Here is a 22,750-nt window from a genome sequence, read left to right on the forward strand (position 1 = left end):
CCATTCAACCCATGGAGCCGGAGTCTATCACGGTTTCTATAGTGTGAAACGGAGAATAGCAATTGCTTGCTACACTTTGGATAGGATGCTAGTCTATCGCCAGATCTAACGGACCCAGCTACCCAATCACTGCTGGGTTAGCATGGCGGTCAGAAGAAAAAAAATCTCGACTGCACCCAGGATCGATCTCGTTCCCTTTGATTGTGAAGCGAGTGCTCTACCAACTGAGCTATCGGGAACCCCTGACTTTCTATAACTCGCATATTAATTCATAATGAAAAATGTTTATGTCGGTTATGAAAATGTATATTTTTATTTTTATTTTCTCTTATAATATTCGTATTTGTACATGACTTCTGACTCATTTCACACCTTTTGGAATTACTTTCGGATGGCAATGTTGTGAACTTCTTAGACAAGCGCATACCATCTATAAGTCTTGGGCTCGATCCTTGAGCCCTTATGGAAAATGCTCTATTCTCACATTCTCTCATCGCACCTGGTCGTTAACAGAGTTTTCTCTGTCCGGAAAAAAATTCTAATATGGCCTAACAGGTGTCATGTCCCATTCTGCATGCTACGTGTTGCTGTTGGTCAGGGACCCTTTGTAAACCCTTTGAGCACGTTTAATGGTAATTGCCCTGTATAAAAGCTCAAAATTTTGAGTTTTTTAAAACTATTCAATTAATAATCTGGATGTTGTGATAGAACGGTTTTCACTTATCCGACAACAAACAATTACAACGACACAGACAATCAAGCCGAACACTGACAAAACACTTGTTTTAACAATTTGGCCAGATTACCTTTATAGATAGTATGTGCTTGGCTAAGAAGCTCACAACATTACCATCAGGAAATATAACGGACCAACACTCTAAACTATGTCTAATCTTGAACGGTTATAGTCTGGTTAATACAGTTTAATGAGAAATACTCATAAACGCGGATGGCTAAAAACAATAACAATGACCAGAGTGACGTCATCTTCGTTGTATCTATATCATCGTGCCAGTGCCCACATGTGTTGTTATGTGGTTTTCTGGTTTGACACTGGCCTTCGGAACGGACCGTGCAGGGTTCTAGTCTCGCTCAGACCGTCGCCATCGTTAACTTATAGCCTGACACGGACCAAATATGACGTCAAAAGACAAGTCTTTGGCCACAAAAGAAAACAATTCGTAAGTTGTATTGAATAGTTCAACCCGTGGGATCACTTGTTTCCTTGAGCTCTACTAACGACAACTCACTAGACGGTGGACAAAACTGTAAAATGACGTAAAACTGTAAGTCCTAGATGATTCTAGTGTCAGGCTATATTATGTTAACGATGGCTACGCTCAGACGTCGTTTTTCTTACTTCGTCAACAAAACACGATTGAATCACAAGACGCGAATGAGAAATGAGAGAATGGTCGGTGTCATCCATCGTCTTTTGTTGACAAAGGGGGAACCCGAAACGTTCACATGGTATGTTTTCGTTGATCAACATTAAAGCGTTCATTCCAGTTTCTATCGGCATTTTTATGGAAAAATCTTTTTGTCAAAATCAAAGAAAATGATAATTACAAGTTGGCCACTTGTGGAAAGACACGGATGACGGCAGAAACGTAAGAAACGCCAAGCTGCCACGATGGGACAGACGACAACACGATGGAGTTGACTCTGAACGGACGGTCTCGATCGGCGTCCATAATTCGTTTAGTTTTTCTCACGTTCGCAAGCATAGACGAATAATCGAACTGTATGACTCGATGAAGTAGTGCTTTGTTGGTGAATACATTTATAATTTTTTCAAAAAAAAAAAAAAAAATCAAATTGACAAATTAGAAAGCATGCAATGCTTTATGATAAGTAGAAGACGGAAGTTTTGGGATTATTTTTTCTTTCTTGTAGTTTTCTTTCTTGCATTGTCTGACACTGTTTCATACACAATTTTTCAGATAATTAAATTCATGTCCTACCTTTATATCCATCGCCAAGCACTGATTTGGTAGTTGACGTTATATAAAAAAAAATACTGTTTAAACCTGAATCTATTGGTTAACTTGACGTTTCGCGTTTTATTGTTAAAAGTGTTGCTGGAATCTGAGTTTATTTTCATTATCCCAGACTTGTTGCCAGGAAGAAGGAGGGGGATGGGGTAGAGGGGGGGGGGGTGAGGATATATTTTAAAGAATATGACTCTGAAAGACTATTGTTGACTTTTAATGAATAATGATAATGATGATGATGATGATGATGATGATGATGATGATGTTGATGATAATAATATTAATAATAATGAAATGATGACGCTAATTGTATAATAATAATAATAATAATAATAATAATAATAATAATAATATAATAATAATGATAATGATAATAATAATAATAATAATAATAATGTAATAATAATAATAATATATAATAATAATAATAATAATAATAATAATGATATGATATAATAATAATAATAATAATAATAATAATTAATAATAATAATAATAATAATAATAATAATAATAATAATAATAATAATAATGATGATGATGATATAATAATAATAATGATAATAATAATAATAATAATAATAATAATAATAATATAATAATAAATATATAATAATAATAATAATAATAATAATAATGTAATAATATAATAATAATTAATAATAATAATAATAATAATAATAATATAATATATAATAATAATAATAATATAATATATAATAATAAAATAATAATAATAATAAAATATTAATAAAATATAATATAATAATATATAATAATAATAATATATAATAATAATAATAATAATAATAATACAATTTATTATCCATATCGCTCCTGTCCCATACAATATAGTTTTAGGCGCGCAAATGCTTTTTTTTTCTTACTTAAAGCAGGATCTTATGGCCCTTAATTTTACTTTGTAACGCTGAACCTTTTGCTTGTTAGATCTACTCGAAAGGAAAGAAATGCGATCGCAAGAGTGCCGTCCGAATATGGATTGATGTTTTACGTTCGAGCCAAGTTCGAGCAAAATACAAAGGAATAACACAACTTTACGATGAAGTAAAAAATAAAATACTAGTCTGATGTCTTTAAGTGAGAGAAGGCGGGGCTAGCCATCAATATGTCATTATAAGGACGTGCATTGCAGAATTTGATATCTAATGTGTTGTTTGAAGAGTTGGTTTACTGCAAATTACACACATAACTATGACGCTTGTTTGTGAAGTGTGCAAAACCAATAGTATGTACTTTCCAATGATGTGTTTCTAAGGGTAGTTACATAATACACAGTATGAGCTTTTATTAAAAACGTATTTATAACACATTTTATATGACCTATAACTCTTCTCTGTTGAGGAAATAACAATGGCCCAGTTATTAGAGCTTCACACGTAATGGTGGACTGGGAAGGAGAGTAGAGAGAGAGAGAGAGAGAGAGAGAGAGAGAGAGAGAGAGAGAGAGAGAAGAGTTAGAGGGAGGGAGGGAGGGAGAGATGAAAAAGAGATAGAGAGAAGAGACAAAGAGAGAAGAGAGAGAGAGAGAGAGAGAGAGTAAAGGGGAGTGGGGAGGAGGAGAGAGAGAGAGAGAGAGAGAGAGAGAGAGTATTTTTTGTGTGTACCCCTCAATAAAGAGATGAAAAGTATAATGTATAATAGCAGTGCCACTTAGGTAAAGCAAGAAAAAAAAAAAATACAATTAAAAAAAACACCCCAAAAATTGACCTTGCTTCGACTGTTCCTAGTCTTTGCAGCTCTGTGGTGCGGTATCTCAGAATGTCAAGCAATGTTAAGCATGATCAGTAGCAGGATGGGTCAGTGTGATCGCGGAAAGTTCTGGCTAGGACGCTGTGACCTCCAGTACGGCTGTTTCACACATTACCCCATTCGACTCAGGTGAGTATTAGTACATGGCTATAGGTAGTATGGCTATCTTATAATTATATTAATATAACAATTATAATAATAATAATAATAATAATAATAATAATAATAATGATAATAATGGTAATAATATAATAATAATAATAATAATAATAATAATAATAATAATAATAATAATAATAATAATAATAATAATAATAATAATAATAATAATAATAATAATAATATAATATATAATAATAATAATAATAATAATAATAATAATAATAATAATAATAATAATAATAATAATAATAATAATAATAATAATAATAATAATAATAATAATAATAATAAATAATAATAATAATAATAATAATAATAATAATAATACTAATAATAATAAATAAATAATAATAATAATAATAATAATAATAATAATAATAATAATAATAATGATAATGATAATGATAATAATAATAATAATAATAATAATAATAATAATAATAATAATAATAATAATAATAATAATAATAATAATAATAACAGTTCTTAAGAGAACAAAAAAGTCTTAAAACGTATATGAAATGGAAAAATGGTTCGTTACATTATAATATATCCTGATGGGTTGAATAAATTAAACATTGTGGAGCGCATAGTGTGTAAAATCAGAGGAAATGCTCTATACAAATATTCATATTTATTTATTTTATCTATTTATGATGCGTCGGAATTTTAATGAAAGTGTCAGGGAATAGGGTAATGAAGATGTAGGTTAGATAATCTTAACATTACTTTTCTTATCAATGACAACAAAATAGTAGGGGGATAACCTACAATAATGATTGATGACAATCAAAAAATGAATATCCTCCCTTTGATAACAAAATGGTGAATAATTCTTGAATAATATTTTATAGAACTTTGGACTCTCTTAGGGGATTAACCGAATGGCGGTGTTGTTGTTGTTGTTGTTGTTGTTGTTTTTATTGTTGTTGTTGTTGTTATTTATTATGATGATGATGACGACGACGATGATGATAATGATGATGATGATGATGATGATGATGATGATGATGATGATGATGATGATGATGATGATGATGATGATGATCATCATTTTGATGTACCGAGTTCGACTACCCGCCTCATTGTGTGGCCTTGAGCAAGTCACTTCGCCCTAGATCACTTTGCGACGCTGCACTGCGGCTAAGCCTGGGTTATAATACAGTCTTCCTTTTGGAATACACTGGTTAGGACACAGTAATATTGTAATATAAAATCATCAGAATCGGCTGTTGCTGCCCATAAAGCACTTTCTAAAAATATTGAGCTTTTCTATAGCGCAATATCTACCAAACGTGCTCAAATCGCTTTACAAAGTGTCCCTGACCAATAGCAACACGTAACATGTAGAATGAGACATGACACCTGTTAGGCGATATTACCATTTTAAAATTCCGACAGAGACAGAGCTGTTAACGGGGAGCTACTCATTTTACACCTGAGTACGGCGAGAGAATGTTAGTAAAGAGCCTTTTCCAAGAACTTAACTATGAGTCGAGTGAGGCTTGAACCCAGGAGCGTCTGATCCGAAAGTGAGTGTCATACCACAAGACCACATAGCCGCACCCCAAGCATACCAAGAAACGGAATGACTTTTCTAGATGACATCACGTGATTTTCAAATGATTACCTTATTACTATTTACTTTCTCAATTATCTTGAGTATTTATATAGCGCAATATTTACTAAAAGTGCTCAAAGCGGACATTGTGCGCATATGTGGTTAAGTGGTATGACACTCGCTTTCGGATCGGAAGGTCCTGGGATCAAGCCACACTCGGCTCATGGTTGACTCCTTGGAGAAGGCTCTTTAAACATATTTTCTCACCGTACTCAGGTGTAAAATGAGTACATGGCCGTTAACAGCGTTTTCTCTGTCCGAAAAAAATTGTAATATCACCTAAAAGGCGTCATGTCCCGTCTTACACAATAAATGTTGCTGTTGGCCAGGGACCCCTTGTAAAGCGCTTTGAGCACGTTTCGTGGATATTGCTCTATATAAAAGATCAATTTAAAGCGCTTGAGAGGCGGTCCTTAGCCAACTACAACACTTGACATGTAAGACGAGGCATGATGACGCCTCTTAGACGATATTTAATTTCAGGTACTCATATCATACCTGAGTAAGGTGAGATAACTGTAGTAAAGAACCTTCGCAAAGTACACGACTATGCACGCTCAGAGCGGGACTCAAACCGTGGACCTTCTGATCTCAAGGCGAGTAAATAAATATATTTAAAAAAATAAGAATTAAAAATAAAATAAAATTCCCTTTATTCATCCCATAGGGGAAATTTGTCTCTTGCGTCTATTCCAAGGGAAGTGCAGCGCCGCAAATTGAAGAAGAGAGACGTGACTTGCTTAAGGCCACCCAGCGCAGCGGCGGGTGATTGAACTCTGTACCTTTCGAGTACGAAGCAAAGACCGTGTGGTTGAGCCACGCTGCCCCTCAATGTGTCATACAATAGACCAAAATTGCCGTACATTGGGCTGGCTGACAACGGAGCATTGGCTACCAACAAAGCTTCGCTATCCCTCCAACTCTCTCCTGGGTCAGCATCTCCACCTCTCTCCACATGGTCCCATGTCTCAACTCTCTCCTGGGTCAGCATCTCTACCTCTCTCCACATGGTCCCATGTCTCAACTCTCTCCTGGGTCAGCATCTCTACCTCTCTCCACATGGTCCCATGTCTCAACTCTCTCCTGGGTCAGCATCTCTACCTCTCTCCACATGGTCCCATGTCTCAACTCTCCCCTGGGTCAGCATCTCTACCTCTCTCCACATGGTCCCATGTCTCAACTTTCTCCTGGGTCAGCATCTCTACCTCTCTCCACATGATCCTATGTCTCAACTCTCTCCTGGGTCAGCATCTCTACGTCTCTCCACATGGTTCCATGTCCCAACTCTCTCCTGGGTCAGCATCTCTACCTCTCTCCACATGGTCCCATGTCTCAAGTCTCTCCTGGGTCAGGATCTCTACCTCTCTCCACATGGTCCCATGTCTCAACTCTCTCCTGGGTCAGCATCTCTACCTCTCTCCACATGGTTCCAAGTCTCAGCTCTCTCCTGGGTCAGCATCTCTACCTCTCTCCACATGGTCCCATGTCTCAACTCTCTCCTGGGTCAGCATCTCTACCTCTCTCCACATGGTCCCATGTCTCAACTTTCTCCTGGGTCAGCATCTCTACCTCTCTCCACATGGTCCCATGTCTCAACTCTCTCCTGGGTCAGCATCTCCACCTCTCTCCACATGATCCCATGTCTCAACTCTCTCCTGGGCCAGCATCTCTACGTCTCTCCACATGGTTCCATGTCCCAACTCTCTCCTGGGTCAGGATCTCTACCTCTCTCCACATGGTCCCATGTCTCAACTCTCTCCAGGGTCAGCATCTCTACCTCTCTCCACATGGTTCCAACTCTCAACTCTCTCCTGGGTCAGCATCTCTACCTCTCTCCACATGGTCCCATGTCTCAACTCTCTCCTGGGTCAGCATCTCTACCTCTCTCCACATGGTCCCATGTCTCAACTTTCTCCTGGGTCAGCATCTCTACCTCTCTCCACATGATCCTATGTCTCAACTCTCTCCTGGGTCAGCATCTCTACCTCTCTCCACATGGTCCCATGTCTCAACTCTCTCCTGGGTCAGCATCTCTACCTCTCTCCACATGGTCCCATGTCCCAACTCTCTCCTGGGTCAGCATCTCTACCTCTCTCCACATGGTCCCATGTCTCAAGTCTCTCCTGGGTCAGGATCTCTACCTCTCTCCACATGATCCCATGTCTCAACTCTCTCCTGGGTCAGCATCTCTACCTCTCTCCACATGGTTCCAAGTCTCAGCTCTCTCCTGGGTCAGGATCTCTACCTCTCTCCACATGGTCCCATGTCTCAACTCTCTCCTGGGTCAGCATCTCTACCTCTCTCCACATGGTCCCATGTCTCAACTTTCTCCTGGGTCAGCATCTCTACCTCTCTCCACATGGTTCCAAGTCTCAACTCTCTCCTGGGTCAGCATCTCTACCTCTCTCCACATGGTCCCATGTCTCAACTCTCTCCTGGGTCAGCATCTCTACCTCTCTCCACATGGTCCCATGTCTCAACTTTCTCCTGGGTCAGCATCTCCACCTCTCTCCACATGATCCCATGTCTCAACTCTCTCCTGGGTCAGCATCTCTACGTCTCTCCACATGGTTCCATGTCCCAACTCTCTCCTGGGTCAGGATCTCTACCTCTCTCCACATGGTCCCATGTCTCAACTCTCTCCTGGGTCAGCATCTCTACCTCTCTCCACATGGTTCCAACTCTCAACTCTCTCCTGGGTCAGCATCTCTACCTCTCTCCACATGGTCCCATGTCTCAACTCTCTCCTGGGTCAGCATCTCTACCTCTCTCCACATGATCCCTTGTCTCAACTCTCTCCTGGGTCAGCATCTCTACCTCTCTCTACGCGATACCATCCCATGTCCCTCGATGTTGTCCAGGGTTGAACCCCTCCAGCTGTTTCTTTTTGTCCTTTCTTGCGGTTGATTCCTTTATTAGAAAATTATGGGGAAAATCTCTTGCGATATTCACACACACACACACACACACACAAACACAAACACACACACACACACAATATCCCTCTGAAGTATAAAAAACAAACAGACAAACAACAATTTTCTTTTTTAAAGCGTTGACTTGAATGTGAATGGAAGCGTCTGACGTGTACATATAAGCAGGTCTAGCATTCGAACCCCCTTATGGGCCTTATTTAACATTGTTGTAATGGACAATATTTTGCCTCACTTTTGAGATTTCCATTACAACAATGAGCACATAAGCTTTTGAGTTATCAGACCTGTAAATAAGTGCACGTTGGGAGCGTCCCAATAGGATGTGAAAAATAAATTAAGAATGGTAGAGGAAATAATGACAGCCTATGTTTAGGTACTTTATGAAAAATAAAACAAAACAAAACCGTGGCGGCTATGTGGTCTTGTGGCATGACACTCTCATTTGAATCGGAAGGTCCTGGGTTCGAGCCTTGCTCGGTGCATAGCTGAGTCCTTGGGAAAAGGTCTTTACTCATATTCTCTCATCATACTCGGTGTGAAACGAGTACTTGGCTGTAAGCACCGTTGTCTCTGTCGGAAAAATGAATTGTAATATCGCCCAACGGGCGTCATTTTTCGTTTTACATGTTACTTGTTGCTGTTGGTCTGGGACCCTTTGTAAAGCGTTTTGAGCACGTTTAGTTAACTCACTTTACATGGGTCCAATTTATATCGATTTAATACGGCTTTGAGAAGGTCATAGTTCTGGGTGGCGTTCCTGACCTCCCATATTGGGCAGGGAGGTACATACTGTGTTTTCTATCCCCCTATATCTGTTTTCCAACTTGCTTTCTGTCTTTGTGTTGGAATGAGATTACTTGGTTTTGTGTTGGCCCTGACCCGATACCCTAGCTCCGAGGGAAACAGTCAAATGTATAGTTAATATAAGGAGATGATATTTTTTTCCTTGTAAATCATTTCTCTGTTATACACTGTATTATCTTTCCTTTCACATATATGTATGATTTGTCAACATTTGAGTGTGTTACTCTTGGCGGGGACATGTGCTTGTGTCTGGATGAGACATTTAGGTATCTCAAACTAAGTACACTGATAGCATACTCTTGGAATCTACATCTGTTCACTATTTGAACCAATTCCCCTTTGTATTATTTATTCTTGTGTCCTTTAATTGTAATGATAGAACTTTTTTACTATCCAATTTTCTTCCTTTTTACTGGCGCTGATATGACCTAAATGTGTTGCAAGCGCCGTAAAACCCCGAAAAACATAAACATATTCAAGGTCATAGTAAATTATTTCTTGAATCAATGATTCTTCCTCAGGCAAACATGGTAACCAAAACACTTCTTTATTCATTTCATTGTTTTCTGAAGCCATTTCAATTTGGCCACACCATTAGTAAACAAAACACTCCCTGGGATTCCGATAACACAAAACATTTCACATCCCACGTCTTTCTGAGTCAACAAAAGCGATGAAAGTTTAAAATGTTACTAGAAATAGGATGTTAAAAGTGGATGTAAACAGATATGCACGGTAAAGAAAAATTAAAATCCATTGTAAAATTTAAAGAAAATCATCACAAAAAGTCACTCCAAATTGTTGATGAAATTTGATAAAAGTTATATCACAGTAAACACATGAAACAAATATGAATATAACAACTTCAAAAAAAAAAAAAAAAGAAAAAAAAATAGAAATGAAACAAAAAAAGGGGGGGGGGGCCGAACAAACCCAAACATGGGCCTTTAGGGCTCAAAACTCTTCTCCTTCAGCCACCGCCAAAGCGAAAGCATACATAGATCACTTTAAAACCAGCTGGTTGTGATACATCGTCTCCAAGCGGCCGGAATGACGTCGGGGTGAACTCGGTGCTTTAACTTATAATTCTATTTTCTTGGATCTATTTCATTCAGACATAATACCATAACGAGGTCCCAGTAGCTCAGTTCGTAGAACACTCGAGATCGAAGTAGAGATTGTTCGCTGACACCCCCCCCCCTGACCCCAACAGCTTTTTGGACAGAATAGCATCCTGTCCAAAGGTTAGCGAGCGACATGCACTTATTTGCAGGTCTGATAACCAAATTCCTTTTTGGGCCCATTGTTGTAATGGAAATCTGAAATAAATGAAGCAAAATATTGTCCATTACATGACAACAATGTTAAACTGGACCCGTAAGGGCGTTTTGATGTCAGACCTGCTTATTTGTACACGTCGGTAGCAACCAATTGCTATTATCCGCCTCACGCTATAAATAAACGGGGATAAAAAGCGGCGCAGGTTTCAGATTTGAAAAGGCTCTTTACTCCATTCTTTCACCGTACTCATGTGTAAAATGTGAATCTAGCCTTTAACTTAGCTATATCTCTGTCGGAAATAAAAAATGATTATCACCTGCTAGTTGGCGTCATAAGTTGTCCTACATGTTAAGTTTTGCTGTTGTCTAGGGACCTTTTGTAAAGCGCTTTGAGCACATTTAATGGATAAATGCTTTTTTAAAATAACCATCATCTATCTCCTTGTTTCTCTTTTATCTAAATCAGTTGTCTTAATTTTCTTGGAGCATATGGCCTGCAGAAAGCTAACTTCACTAGCATTGCGGCTATGTGGTCTTGTGGTATGACACTCGCTTTCGGATCGGAAGGTCCTGGGTTCGAGCCTCGCTCGGCGCATAGTTGAGATCTTGAAAAAGGCTCTTTACTCACTTTCTTTCACCGTACTCAGGTGTAAAATGAGTACCTGGCCGTTAACAGCGAAAAATTGTAATATCGCCTAACAGGCGTCATGTTCCGTCCTACATGTTAAATGTTGCTGTTGACCAGGGACCCCTTGTAAAGCGCTTTGAGCACATTTAGTGGATATTGCGCTATATAAAGCTCAATTTTATTAATTTTATTAGCCTTGAAAGCCTAATAATAGAAAGGAATAGAAAGCGGGGGAGACCCAAAGAAACCTGGCGAAGGACCATGGAGAAAGAATTAAAGGAAGCAGGCCTGTCTTGGAATACAGCCCCCTGCAAAAGCAGCCGATCGCAAAAATGGAAATGTCTGCTGGATGCCCTATGCGGCTATGTGGTCTATTGGTATGGCACTCGCTTTCGAAATGGCAGGTTCTTGATTCGAGTCTCGTTCAACGCAAAGTTGAGTCCTTGGAGAAAGCTCTTTACTCACATTCTATCCCCGTACTCAGGTGTAAAATGAGTACCTGGCCTTTAACAGCGTTGTCTACGTCGGAAAAAAATGTGTCAAATCGCTTAACGTGTAGAACGAGACATGTCTCGTCATGTCTCGTTCTACACGTTACTTGTTGCTGTTGGTCAGGGACCCATTGTAAGATGCATTGGGCACGTCTGGTGGATATTGCGCTATATAAAAGCTCATTTTTATGTGCATCAAGCCCCGAATAAGATTAAGTAAGTAAGTATAAATGGCCAGTGTGTTGCAAGTGTCGTTAAAGCTCAGTTAATAAAGGAAAACAAATATGAGTGAAGATCCCGTTATAAGCGTCTCTGTGGTCTTGTTGTATTGCAATCACCTTCAGGGCAGTGGGTCCCTTTTTTTCTTGGCACCTTGAATTATGTATGAGTCGTTGAACATGACTCCATACTCAAATTATCTCACCGTACTCAGGCATAAAACGAGTACCAGCGTTGTGTAACAGCGTTGCCTCTGTTGGAAAAAAAATTATACCATGCCTTTTGTTATATATGATAAATGTTGCTACTGTAAAAAAAAAAATAATTGAGCTTTTATATAGAGCATTATTTACTAAACGTGCTCAAAGCGCCTTACAAATTGTCCCTGACATATAACCACAGGTAACATGTAGAACGTGACGTGACGTCTGTTAGGCGATATTACATATTAATTTTTTCCGACAGAGACAACGCTGTTAACTGCCAGGTACTCGCTTTACACCTGAGCACGGTGAGAAAATGTGAGTAAAGAAGAGCCTGTTCCAAGTACTCAACTATGCGGGGCTCAAAACCAGGACCTTCCGATCCGAAAGCGGGTGTCATACCACTAGACCACATAGCCACATAAAAAAGCGCGTTGTGCTGGTTGAGTGCCAAATAAAAAATCTTCGTTTTATCTTAATAGAAAGGTGGTTGGAGAACACATAGATAAAAATAAACACACAATGTTTATATTCATCAAATTTTATTTCCTTTATCATTATATGTGATTTTGAGGGCATTGAATTCAGGCAAATACCAATTATTTTCTATCAGTTTCTGCTCAGCATCACCCCCCCCCCCTTCCGAAAAAAGCAACAAAAATCTACACATTAAAAAAAAAAACAAACAAACAAAAAGACAACCAAAAAAAATAAAAATAAAAATTTAAACAACTACAAAAAAAAAAAAAAATGACAAAAAGCCAAAAGACAAATGAGCAAAAAAATAAAAAATCAACAAACATTTACATATGAGTGGCAGGTAAAATTTTGGTCTGTTTTCGTGTATCCGACGCTTATGCGCCTGTACAAATATCAAACCATTTAAATTGGGCTTTTTAAAAAATGATGTCGTTTACATACATGGAATAAACAAATAACGGACATAAGAAAGCAATGAATATGGAGTGATAATAATAAAATCAATAACGTTTATAATACAGTGTGATTCAAAACGTATATGGCACACTGTTTGTGAATGATAAAGTACAAGCTATATGATATTTTTTTTGTAATTATAAACTACTGTATAAGGCATTTAAAGGAAAATTGCCAAATTCAGCCTTTAGTAAGATAAGATATGATAAGATATAGACTTTAAAACAACTAATTATTTTGGCGTATTCCTTTAGAATCACATTGTATGTTTTGATGTGCCCTTGGGGAAAAGGTGGTCCGCATGTAACATTATATGGAAATTAAGTTATTGATATTGTTTAACTCTCTCCTTACCAGCCATATTCAGGATTTTCCCCAAAACTTCACACCCAACTGACACAAAATAGATTTTTTATCACTCAGACACAATAGCAGTAAAGTTCTTGCAATACATAATTACTTAAGCAAAACATGCTCTACATACAACACACTGTTCATTTTATTTAAATGTTATGATTGTACAAAAAAAATTTGAATAAGAAAAAGGTTTGTTGTATTGTAACGAATGTGACGATTTTGCAATAGTTGAAAAGGAGAGGGTTAAAGAAATAGACAATGTTGTGTTCATTTTCACGTTTATTTCATGAAAAAATATATAAAACTGGTTGAGTTATGAACTTTTAACCTTCTCCTTACCAGCCATTTTCAGGATTTTCCCCAAAACTTCACACGCAACTAACACAAAAATAGATTTTTCATCACTCCAGTAAGTTCTTGCGATACATAAATTCTTTAGCAAAACATGCTCTACAACACACTGTTAAATTTGAATTTAAAAATGTTGGTTGTATCGTATCGTAACGAATGTGACGATTTTCCTATAGTTGTTAAGGAGAGGGTTAAAGTAGACAATCTGTAAATTTAAAAAATAGTCGTATGGAAAAAAAAAAACGGATTCAAAGTATTTACACGTTATTTTAATGTTTTAAGTGATCTCGGGGGGGGGGGGGGGGGGGGGGATATTGAATGTTTACAGATAGTTGTTCTAGTGCAAGTTTAAATTTAAATCTGGTTAAAATCACGCAAAATCGAAAAAAAAATCTTGGGGGCGGGGGATGGAAACGAATTTCTATTGGAATATCCAAAGACATCATTGTACATAGAAGGAACGAAATTGAGGACACTCATCTCTTTGTTGTTGTTGTTTATTATAGTCAGCAATTTTGGTGATTAGTTCTCACTAAATTATAATCAGTCAGACATAATAAAAGTTCGAGGTTACTACATAGTTTTGTGACAGGTACATTTACTCCGGCTGGCGGATGCTGTGAGTAATTTCCATAAAGGCATAGCATCATTAGTCACAATTCAAGAATACCTCCACCGACACGTGAACCAGTTGTCCACAAACGCTTTACATATACACACATGTATATCTTGTGCAATTATGTGGTCTGTGCTATGACCCTATCCTGTGATTGACAGGTCCAAGGTTCGAGTCCAGCTCTGGGCGGCGCACCTTTGAGTCATTGGGAAAAGGCTCTGTACTTCATTCGCTCACCCTACTCACGAGTATCTGTACGTTAACAGCGTTGTATCCGTCGGAAAATAACTGTAATATCACCTAACAGGCGTCATATTATATCATCCTAGATGTTCAGTGTTGCCGTCGGCTAGGGACCACTTGTTAAGCGCACGTAGCACGTTTAGTAGTTGATATTGCGCTATATAAATGATCAAGTATTTTTACACCCCTTTATTTTTGATAAATCGCGTCATGTTTAGTTTGTAGCTAGACTACAATAAATTTGAATGGTGCAGCTATGTGGTCTAGTGATATGACACTCGCTTTCGGATTGGAAGATAATAGGTTCGAGCCTCGCTCGGCGCATAGTTGAGTCCTTGTAAAAGGCTCTTTACTCACATTTTCTCACCGTACTCAGGTGTAAATTGAGTACCTGGCCGTTAACAGCGTTGTCTCTGTGCGAAAAAAATTGTAATATCGCCTAACAGGCGTCATGTCTCGTTCAACATGTTACGTGTTGCTGTTGGTCAGGGACCCTTTGTAAAGCGCTTTGAGCACGTTCAGTGGATAATGCGCTTTATAAAACATCAAGTTTTTTTGTTTTTGTTTTTAACATTATATATTGCCGATGCTTTTCGATATCTAGATACTTATCATAATGAAAATGAACGCACTCTGGGTTACAAATCGTGAAAAACTTTTAAATAACTTCATGAATCCGGAATATTGGCACTGATCATAGATCGGGTACGAAGCAAAAGCCGTACCGCTGAGCCAAGCTGCCCCCTTGTCCATTTCACGGTATAAATAAACCGATATAAACTCCGGCTTCATAAGCCTAATGGTTCTGAAGAAAGAAAAGCGACGGCCATCAAGAGAAAGTTTAGAATGAGTAGTTGTTAGTAGTGCTATGCTCAAGGAAACGAACTATCCTAACTTTTAAAAAACGCCAATCATCTGTAGTGTTTCATGTATCGTGTTTTGTTGCCAAAGGGGAAACCTGAAACTTCAATCTAACGTCGTTATTAAATTGAAAAAAAAAATATCAAACAAACCCATTCCCCCTGACCCCCCCCCCCCCTGCTTTACACCTAGCAGTGATTGAGTAGCTGGGTTTGTTAGATCTGGCGGAAAGTAGTTTGCGATAGACTTGCGTCCTATCCGAAGGGTAGCAATCAATTAATTGCATTGATATTGTCCGTTTCACGCTATAGAAGCCGAGATAAACTCCGGCGTCATGAGCTTCATATCTCTGAAGAACGACAAGACAGAGACGACCATCAAGAGAATGCTTAGAATCAGTAGTTGTTTGTAGTGCTATGCTAAAGGAAACGAACGATCCAGCCTTAAAAACGTCATTCTTTCGTCTGTCAAACATCTTATGTGTTTAATTTATCGTGTTTTGTTGACAAAGGGGAAACCCGAAACTTCAATCTGACTTCGTTAATTAAAAAAAAAAAAATTCAAACAAAACAATTCCCCCTGATCCCCCCCCCCTCCCTTAAAAAAACAAACCCAAAATAGTAAATATAAACAAACCTTGAACAAGAATCAAGAATTTTAATCCCTAATGCACACTTTGTGACTAAGAACTGCGGCTGAAGACTGTGCTATCTCAGATTTTTTTCTCAACCGGATTTTTTTTTTAATCGCCTTAAGATATAATTTAAGTAGTTTTTACTTTTTATATGATTTGTTTAATCCACTAATGTGAAACATCTACATTCAAGGATAAATCAATATAATGTATTTTTTCATGGTATCATACGCAGAATTGACAAACACTGAAAAAAAACACACATTTTTATTCTTCAAATTTTGGCCAGAAAACTCGTCCTTCAAATAATATTGATCGATTACTTTGTCATAAACTCTCAAATCTGGACTTTGTGAAAGTTCCAGATTTTAGATATTTTTCTGTTTTGGATAAGAGTAGGATTGTTTTATCGATTAAAAAAAAATGAATACGAGCTTTTTGGCAACCATTATATAAAAGTGTATTTGGTCATGGTACGCATACAATGGGAATTGTAAAACTTGAAAGGCCGTTGGTTGAAGTAGTAAACACAGGTCGTGCCTATTCTTCAAATGTGTGTCCATCATTTTGATTCAACCTCGGAGGGGTTAGTGGTATCGTCTCATAGCTTGGTGGGTGGTGGCTTTGGTCTTTTCTGGAAAAAAAGATTCGAAAAATAAACAGAAAACATGATTATGAAACGTCATAGATAGAAGTCAATTGTGATGTACTTTGGAAGTGTATACTTTAGTACGGTCACATGTACTTTTGCATCACATATACTTTGGAAGTGTGCACTTTTGTACGATCATATATACTTTGGCATCACATGTACTTTGGCATCACATATACTTTGGCATTATAAATTTTGTAACGTCACATGTACTCTGGCATCACGTGTACTTTAGCATTGTAAAACTTTAGCCTGTTCACTGATTCTATCGATTTGGAAGTTAAACACGACTGACAAAACACTTTGGAGATAATATATCATCTCAAGACGCGATTCTGTTGCTGTAAATCGTGTTTAAAATGATTATAAGATAAGGAGTCTATTTCTATTTCATTAGAGCCGTGAAATAATTCAAAAAGGAAAAAGTTTATCCACGTCTACACTGCGTTCAAGAGTACTTGATTGCTACCCGTAGGATAGGATGTTAGACTGTAGCATACTAGAAATGTACATTTAGCTATGTTCGACAAATCCAGCTGTCCAATCATTGCTGGGTAGACAAAAACAGGTTGTTACCCGTAGGAAAGGATGTTAGACTGTAGCATGCTAGAAATGTACTTTTAGCTATGTTCGACAAATCCAGCTGTCCAATCATTTCTGGGTAGACAACACAGGTTGTTACCCGTAGGATAGGATGTTAGACTGTAGCATACTAGAAATGTACTTTTAGCTATGTTCGACAAACCCAGCTGTCCAATCATTGCTGGGTAGACAACACAGGTTGTTACCCGTAGGATAGGATGTTAGACTGTAGCATACTAGAAATGTACTTTTAGCTATGTTCGACAAACCCAGCTGTCCAATCATTGCTGGGTAGACAACACAGGTTGTTACCCGTAGGATAGGATGTTAGACTGTAGCATGCTAGAAATGTACTTTTAGCTATGTTCGACAAATCCAGCTGTCCAATCATTGCTGGGTAGACGACGCAGGTCAAAGAAACAAAAAAAAAAAAAAGACAACAAAAAATAAATAAAAAATTAACGCGATTGTATCCCTGATCGAGACTGGTCTCTTTGCGTGTGAAGCTAGTGCTCTACCAACTGAGCTATCGGTATCTTCATCTTATAGTTTTAAATTGCCAGAAATTGGAGGTTTTTATTTTTTGGTCTCTTTGAGAAACGATATCCATTTTGGTATATAAAACTTTTAACCAGTTATCTACCGTAACTCTAGAAAAACGTGTATTTTAAAATTTGGCCAGAAAACTCGTCTTTCAAATATCAATCGATTTAAAGGACCTCCATTATGGTAAAAATTCTCAATCCTGGAACATCGCGACGTTAGGGGTTTGAGAGTTTTTGTTATTACGAGGGTCATTCAAATCGATCGATGTTTGAAGGACGAGTTCTCTGGCCAAATTCACGTTTCGTGATCTGATTTACCCCGACATAAAACCTGATAAAACCTGGTCCCGCACTCGCTTCACAAGCAAAGGGGCCAAGATCGATCCAGGCGATAGTTTATTGAGAAAAACTCACACAAACAAGTAGTCACACACATACACCACACACACACACACACACACACACACACACATACAAAGATACTAACTCCATAGAAAAGATAGTAACAAATAATAAATGAGCAAAAATGAAACAACAGCTTTGGAAAATAACAAAATAATAATAATAATAATAATAATAATAATAATAATAATAATAATAATAATAATAATAATAATAATAATAATAATAATACTTTATTGCATCCCAAAAAGGAAATTTTTTGTACAGACGTGTTATAATTTACACATAAGATAAAAATACAATGGAAATAGGATGTATATATATATATAAAAAAAGGAGCAGCTCTATAACCAGAGCTGCGCTTTATAATATGAATAATTTCAACACTGTAAAATAGTTAAAACTGTCACTATAAATTGAAAATTGAAAAGATTGCAAAACAAATAAATTAATAAATTAATATTTATATTTTTAAAAAGTAAAAATGAGAAATAATTATATAAAATGATTATTGCTTGTTGTTATAAAGCCTAATACTGGACGGCAGAAAAGATTTTCGGTGTCTCTCTGTTTTCGTTGAAATAGAGAAAGGGCGACCACTTCTTTCTGACATAATAATTGATGGTCTTAGTGGATGATACTGGTCATTTAATATTTTAGTTATTTTATTTATACAAAATTTCTCGTATAAAAGATCTACATCGTCAACATCATTTATATAGCGTTTAATGGATTTTTTAATATTTGAATTTATTTTGTTCCTTTCCACTGCTAAGCAATTGCCTCCCCAAGCTGTTATACAAAATGACAAAACACTTTCGATTACTGCTCTATAAAATAATGTGCAGAGGGTTTTATCTATTCTAAACTGAGAGAGTTTCGATAAAAAATATGTACGTCTGCACATCTTATGCCTAATTATTTTCAAGTGTTCATCCCACTTGAGCCTGTCATCAATCGTTACACCAAGGTATTTGTAGTGAGGAACTCGCTGGACGAATTGGTCCTTTAATTTTAACGGTTCTATCGGTTCCTTCACTCTCCTAAAGTCAATCACTAGCTCCTTTGTCTTGCTTATGTTAAGCTCTAGGTGGTGGGCATCACACCAAGACACAAATCTATCAATTTCTTGCCTATAAGCCACTTCGTTGCCATTTGTTATGAGGCCTTGAAGAGCGGTGTCATCTGCAAACTTTATTAAAGGTACACTCAGGTTTTGACTTCTACAGTCATTCGTGTATATTGTGAATAATACAGGGGACAATACACAACCTTGAGGAGCGCCAGTATTTGTAGTTATACAGGAAGATTTGTTTTGCCCTAATTGAACATATTGTGCTCTCTCCGTAAGAAATTCGAGCACCCAAGCAATTATATACTTGTTTAAATTCAGACTAGTCAATTTTTGAACAACCAACTGAGGTTGCATTGTATTGAACGCTGAAGAAAAATCTGCAAAAAGCAATCTGCAATAGCTCCTAGCGTGATCTAGATGCCTGTAGATGTTGTTTGTAAACAGCAAAATGGCATCCTCTACGCCACGTCCTGGTTTGTAAGCAAATTGATGACTATCACTCAATGGCATAAACTGATTCCTAATTTTAACAAGAACAAGTTTTTCTAAAGATTTCATGACTATTGAAGTCAGTGCAACAGGTCTGAGATCGTTCATAGTTTCAAGTTTTTCTTTTTTTGGAACAGGAATAATTTTCGAAGTTTTCCAAATTTCAGGGATTGCAACGCATTGGAGGGACCAGTTAAAAATATGTGTATAAATGGGGGAAGTAACAACCACGGAACGTTTCAGGCTCAAAACGCCTTTTCAGTAAAACCAAAAACAACATTGACATTAACACATTACTAAAATCCAGACAAACGACAATTAAGACGCGCCAAAGACTTTCTGCCACCTACACTCCTCTAAGCTTGGTGAGAAGTTGCCAGGCTTTGATACCAGTAAGAGGAGACACTGGGTAGCTGCGAGTCGGCTTCGGTCGAGGAGCTGCCTAACGGCAAGTGCGTTACATCGGTGGGGTCTAACTTCCTGTCCAATATGTCCACGCTGTGGGCAAGAACCCGAGACGACAGAGCATCTAGTCGAAAGTTGTGTTGTGACGATGCTACCAGGCGGGTTTGCGACGGTGCACGAATGCGGACAGGACTTTGCTGATTGGGTCGATCGTCATAACATAGTAGTGTGAACCATAAGAGGCTGCTGCCATCTAAGTGGATTTTAAGTGATTAATCATTTTTTTCTTAATATTTTTTTGGGTGTTTTATCTTATTTTTCGAAGCTGTAATGTTTGTGCGGCTATGTGCTCTTTCGGTATGATATTCGCTTTCGGATCGAAAGGTATTTGAGTTCAAGCCTCGGTCGGCGCATAGTTGAGTCCTTGGAAAAAGTCTCTTTACTCACATTCTCTCGCCCTACTCATGTGTAAAATGAGTTCCTGGCCATTAACAGCATTGTCTCTGTCGGAAATGTGTTTTTTTTTATTTCGCCTCACAGGCATGACGCCCCGTTCTACTTGTTTCGTGTTGCTGTTGGTCAGGGAACATTTGCAAAGCGGTTTGAGTGCGTTTAGCGGATATTGCTCTATATAAAAGCTCAATTTTAAAAAAAAATGTTCTTTGCTTTTCACAAACCACAGCTTCTAGCAGCTTTGTATCACTTTGGAACCTAGTGTAATAAATTGCTAAGTCTTAGAGACCGTCAGATTATGTCAAGGTGGGGAGACAGATGGAAACTTGGAGAAGATCGGTGGACAAAGAGAGGAGATAGGCAGTACTGTCATGGCCACAGCTTAAGGGAGATGATCCAGAATTAAGTGTCCTTCATGAGTATATTATACGTCTCTAAGTCCAAACAGGGATTAAAAGCGTAAAGAAAGTAATATGATTCAAAAGCCTGGTGTCACGTCCGCCAAGAACCAGCAGATTGGTTCTAAACAAATAAAATCAAGTACTCTATATTCTTCAAGCTGACAAGAACTTTTTCATGTGATTAGAATGTATAAAAGTCGAAACATGAACAGATTTATATCGATTTTCTCCTCTGGATACACTTTTATGCTCGTCAGAGAAATATTTCATAAGGGGCGGTGATAGAGATAATGGCGTCCGCCATTGTTCCCCTAGTTTAGAACCAGTTACTATGCATCATAACGAGGGAAGTGACGTCACGACCGTTGAACCCTATTATGGAAAGGCTTCGATACGAAATAATACAAAAATGCGTGTACTCTATTAACCTTAAAAAAAGTAAATAAAAATTGAGCTTTATATAGGGCAATATCCACTAAATGTGCTCAAAGCGCTTTACAAGGGGTCCCTGGCCAACAGCAACATTTAACATGTAGGACTGGACATGACGCCTGTTAGGCGATATTACAATTTTTCGGACAAAGACAACGCTGTTAGCGGCCAGGTACTTATTTTACACTGAGTACGGTGAGAGAATGTGAGTAAAGAGCATTTTCCAAGGACCAATCTATGCGCCGAGCGCGAGGCTCGAACCCAGGATCTTCCAATCAGAAAGCGAGTGTCATACCACTAGACCACATTGCCGTACTCTATCCATTCCAAACCTTTCCATTTTAACCTTTCTGTTAGTAATTTACGAGCCCGGGCCTCAGGCAGTCCCTACCGCTCTCTAAATAAGTAATTAGGTAGTATCAATTGAGTAGTGTTTACCACACACCGGCTGTATTATATTGTGCGGTTATGTGGTCTTCTGGTATGATACTCGCTTTCGGATCGGAAGGTCCTGGGTTCGAGCCTCGCTCGGCGCATAGTTAAGTCCTTGGAAAATGCTCTTTACTCACATTCTCACATTTTCTCCCTAACCAAAAGCAACATACTCGTATAACATGTAAAACGAGACATGACGCCACTTACGCGATATTACACTTTTTTCCGACAGAGACAACGCTGTTAATGGCCAGGTACTCATTTTACACCTGAGTACGGTGAGAGAATGTGAATAATACTAATAATCATTTCCAAGGACTCAACTATGCGCCGAGCGAGGCTTGAACTCAGTACCTTCCGATCCAAAAGCGAGTGTCATATTACCACATAACTTCCTGGCAAACAACGTTTTGTATAGTAAATTATGATTTCAAGACGGATCTGATCTATCGAACAATACATGGCAACTGTTCTTCTTAAAACCATTATCGCAATCACAACCAGATAGACCAAGCACTCTTATCTCTCCAGCTCCTGTCCCCAAAGATGAACCGCTGGATAAGGATTCCAACCAACTTTCAATGTGTTTTTTTTTTACAATATGGTTCCAATGCCGTGATGTCACTTCCGCTTGATAACACTCGCAGCAACCAATTATGGGTCTGAGTTGGAAATCGGCAAAGCCGACTGGCCTTCCTCTCCGAGCCATGTCGTCATCCAGATCCAATGCATTGAACTTTTTTAGCAAAGAAATATTCGACCAATTTCACTTT

General features: G+C 37.9%; 1 protein-coding gene across 1 annotated transcript in view; it reads right to left on the minus strand.

The window, feature by feature from the left end:
- Positions 1–12,633: 12,633 nt before the first annotated feature.
- Positions 12,634–22,750, minus strand: part of LOC144967519 (pyrokinin-1 receptor-like) — a 215,208-nt gene continuing 205,091 nt past the window's right edge. Inside the window, exon 7 of the mRNA XM_078904895.1 lies at positions 12,634–16,740. Within this exon, the coding sequence (XP_078761021.1) occupies positions 16,647–16,740 (94 nt within the window). The 3' untranslated portion in view covers positions 12,634–16,646. The remainder of the gene's footprint in view (positions 16,741–22,750) is intronic.

The sequence above is a fragment of the Berghia stephanieae genome, chromosome 3 (genome assembly GCF_034508935.2).
Source record: "Berghia stephanieae isolate SIO BIC M18660-M18661 chromosome 3, UCSD_Bste_1.3, whole genome shotgun sequence".
Lineage (NCBI taxonomy): Eukaryota > Metazoa > Mollusca > Gastropoda > Nudibranchia > Aeolidiidae > Berghia > Berghia stephanieae.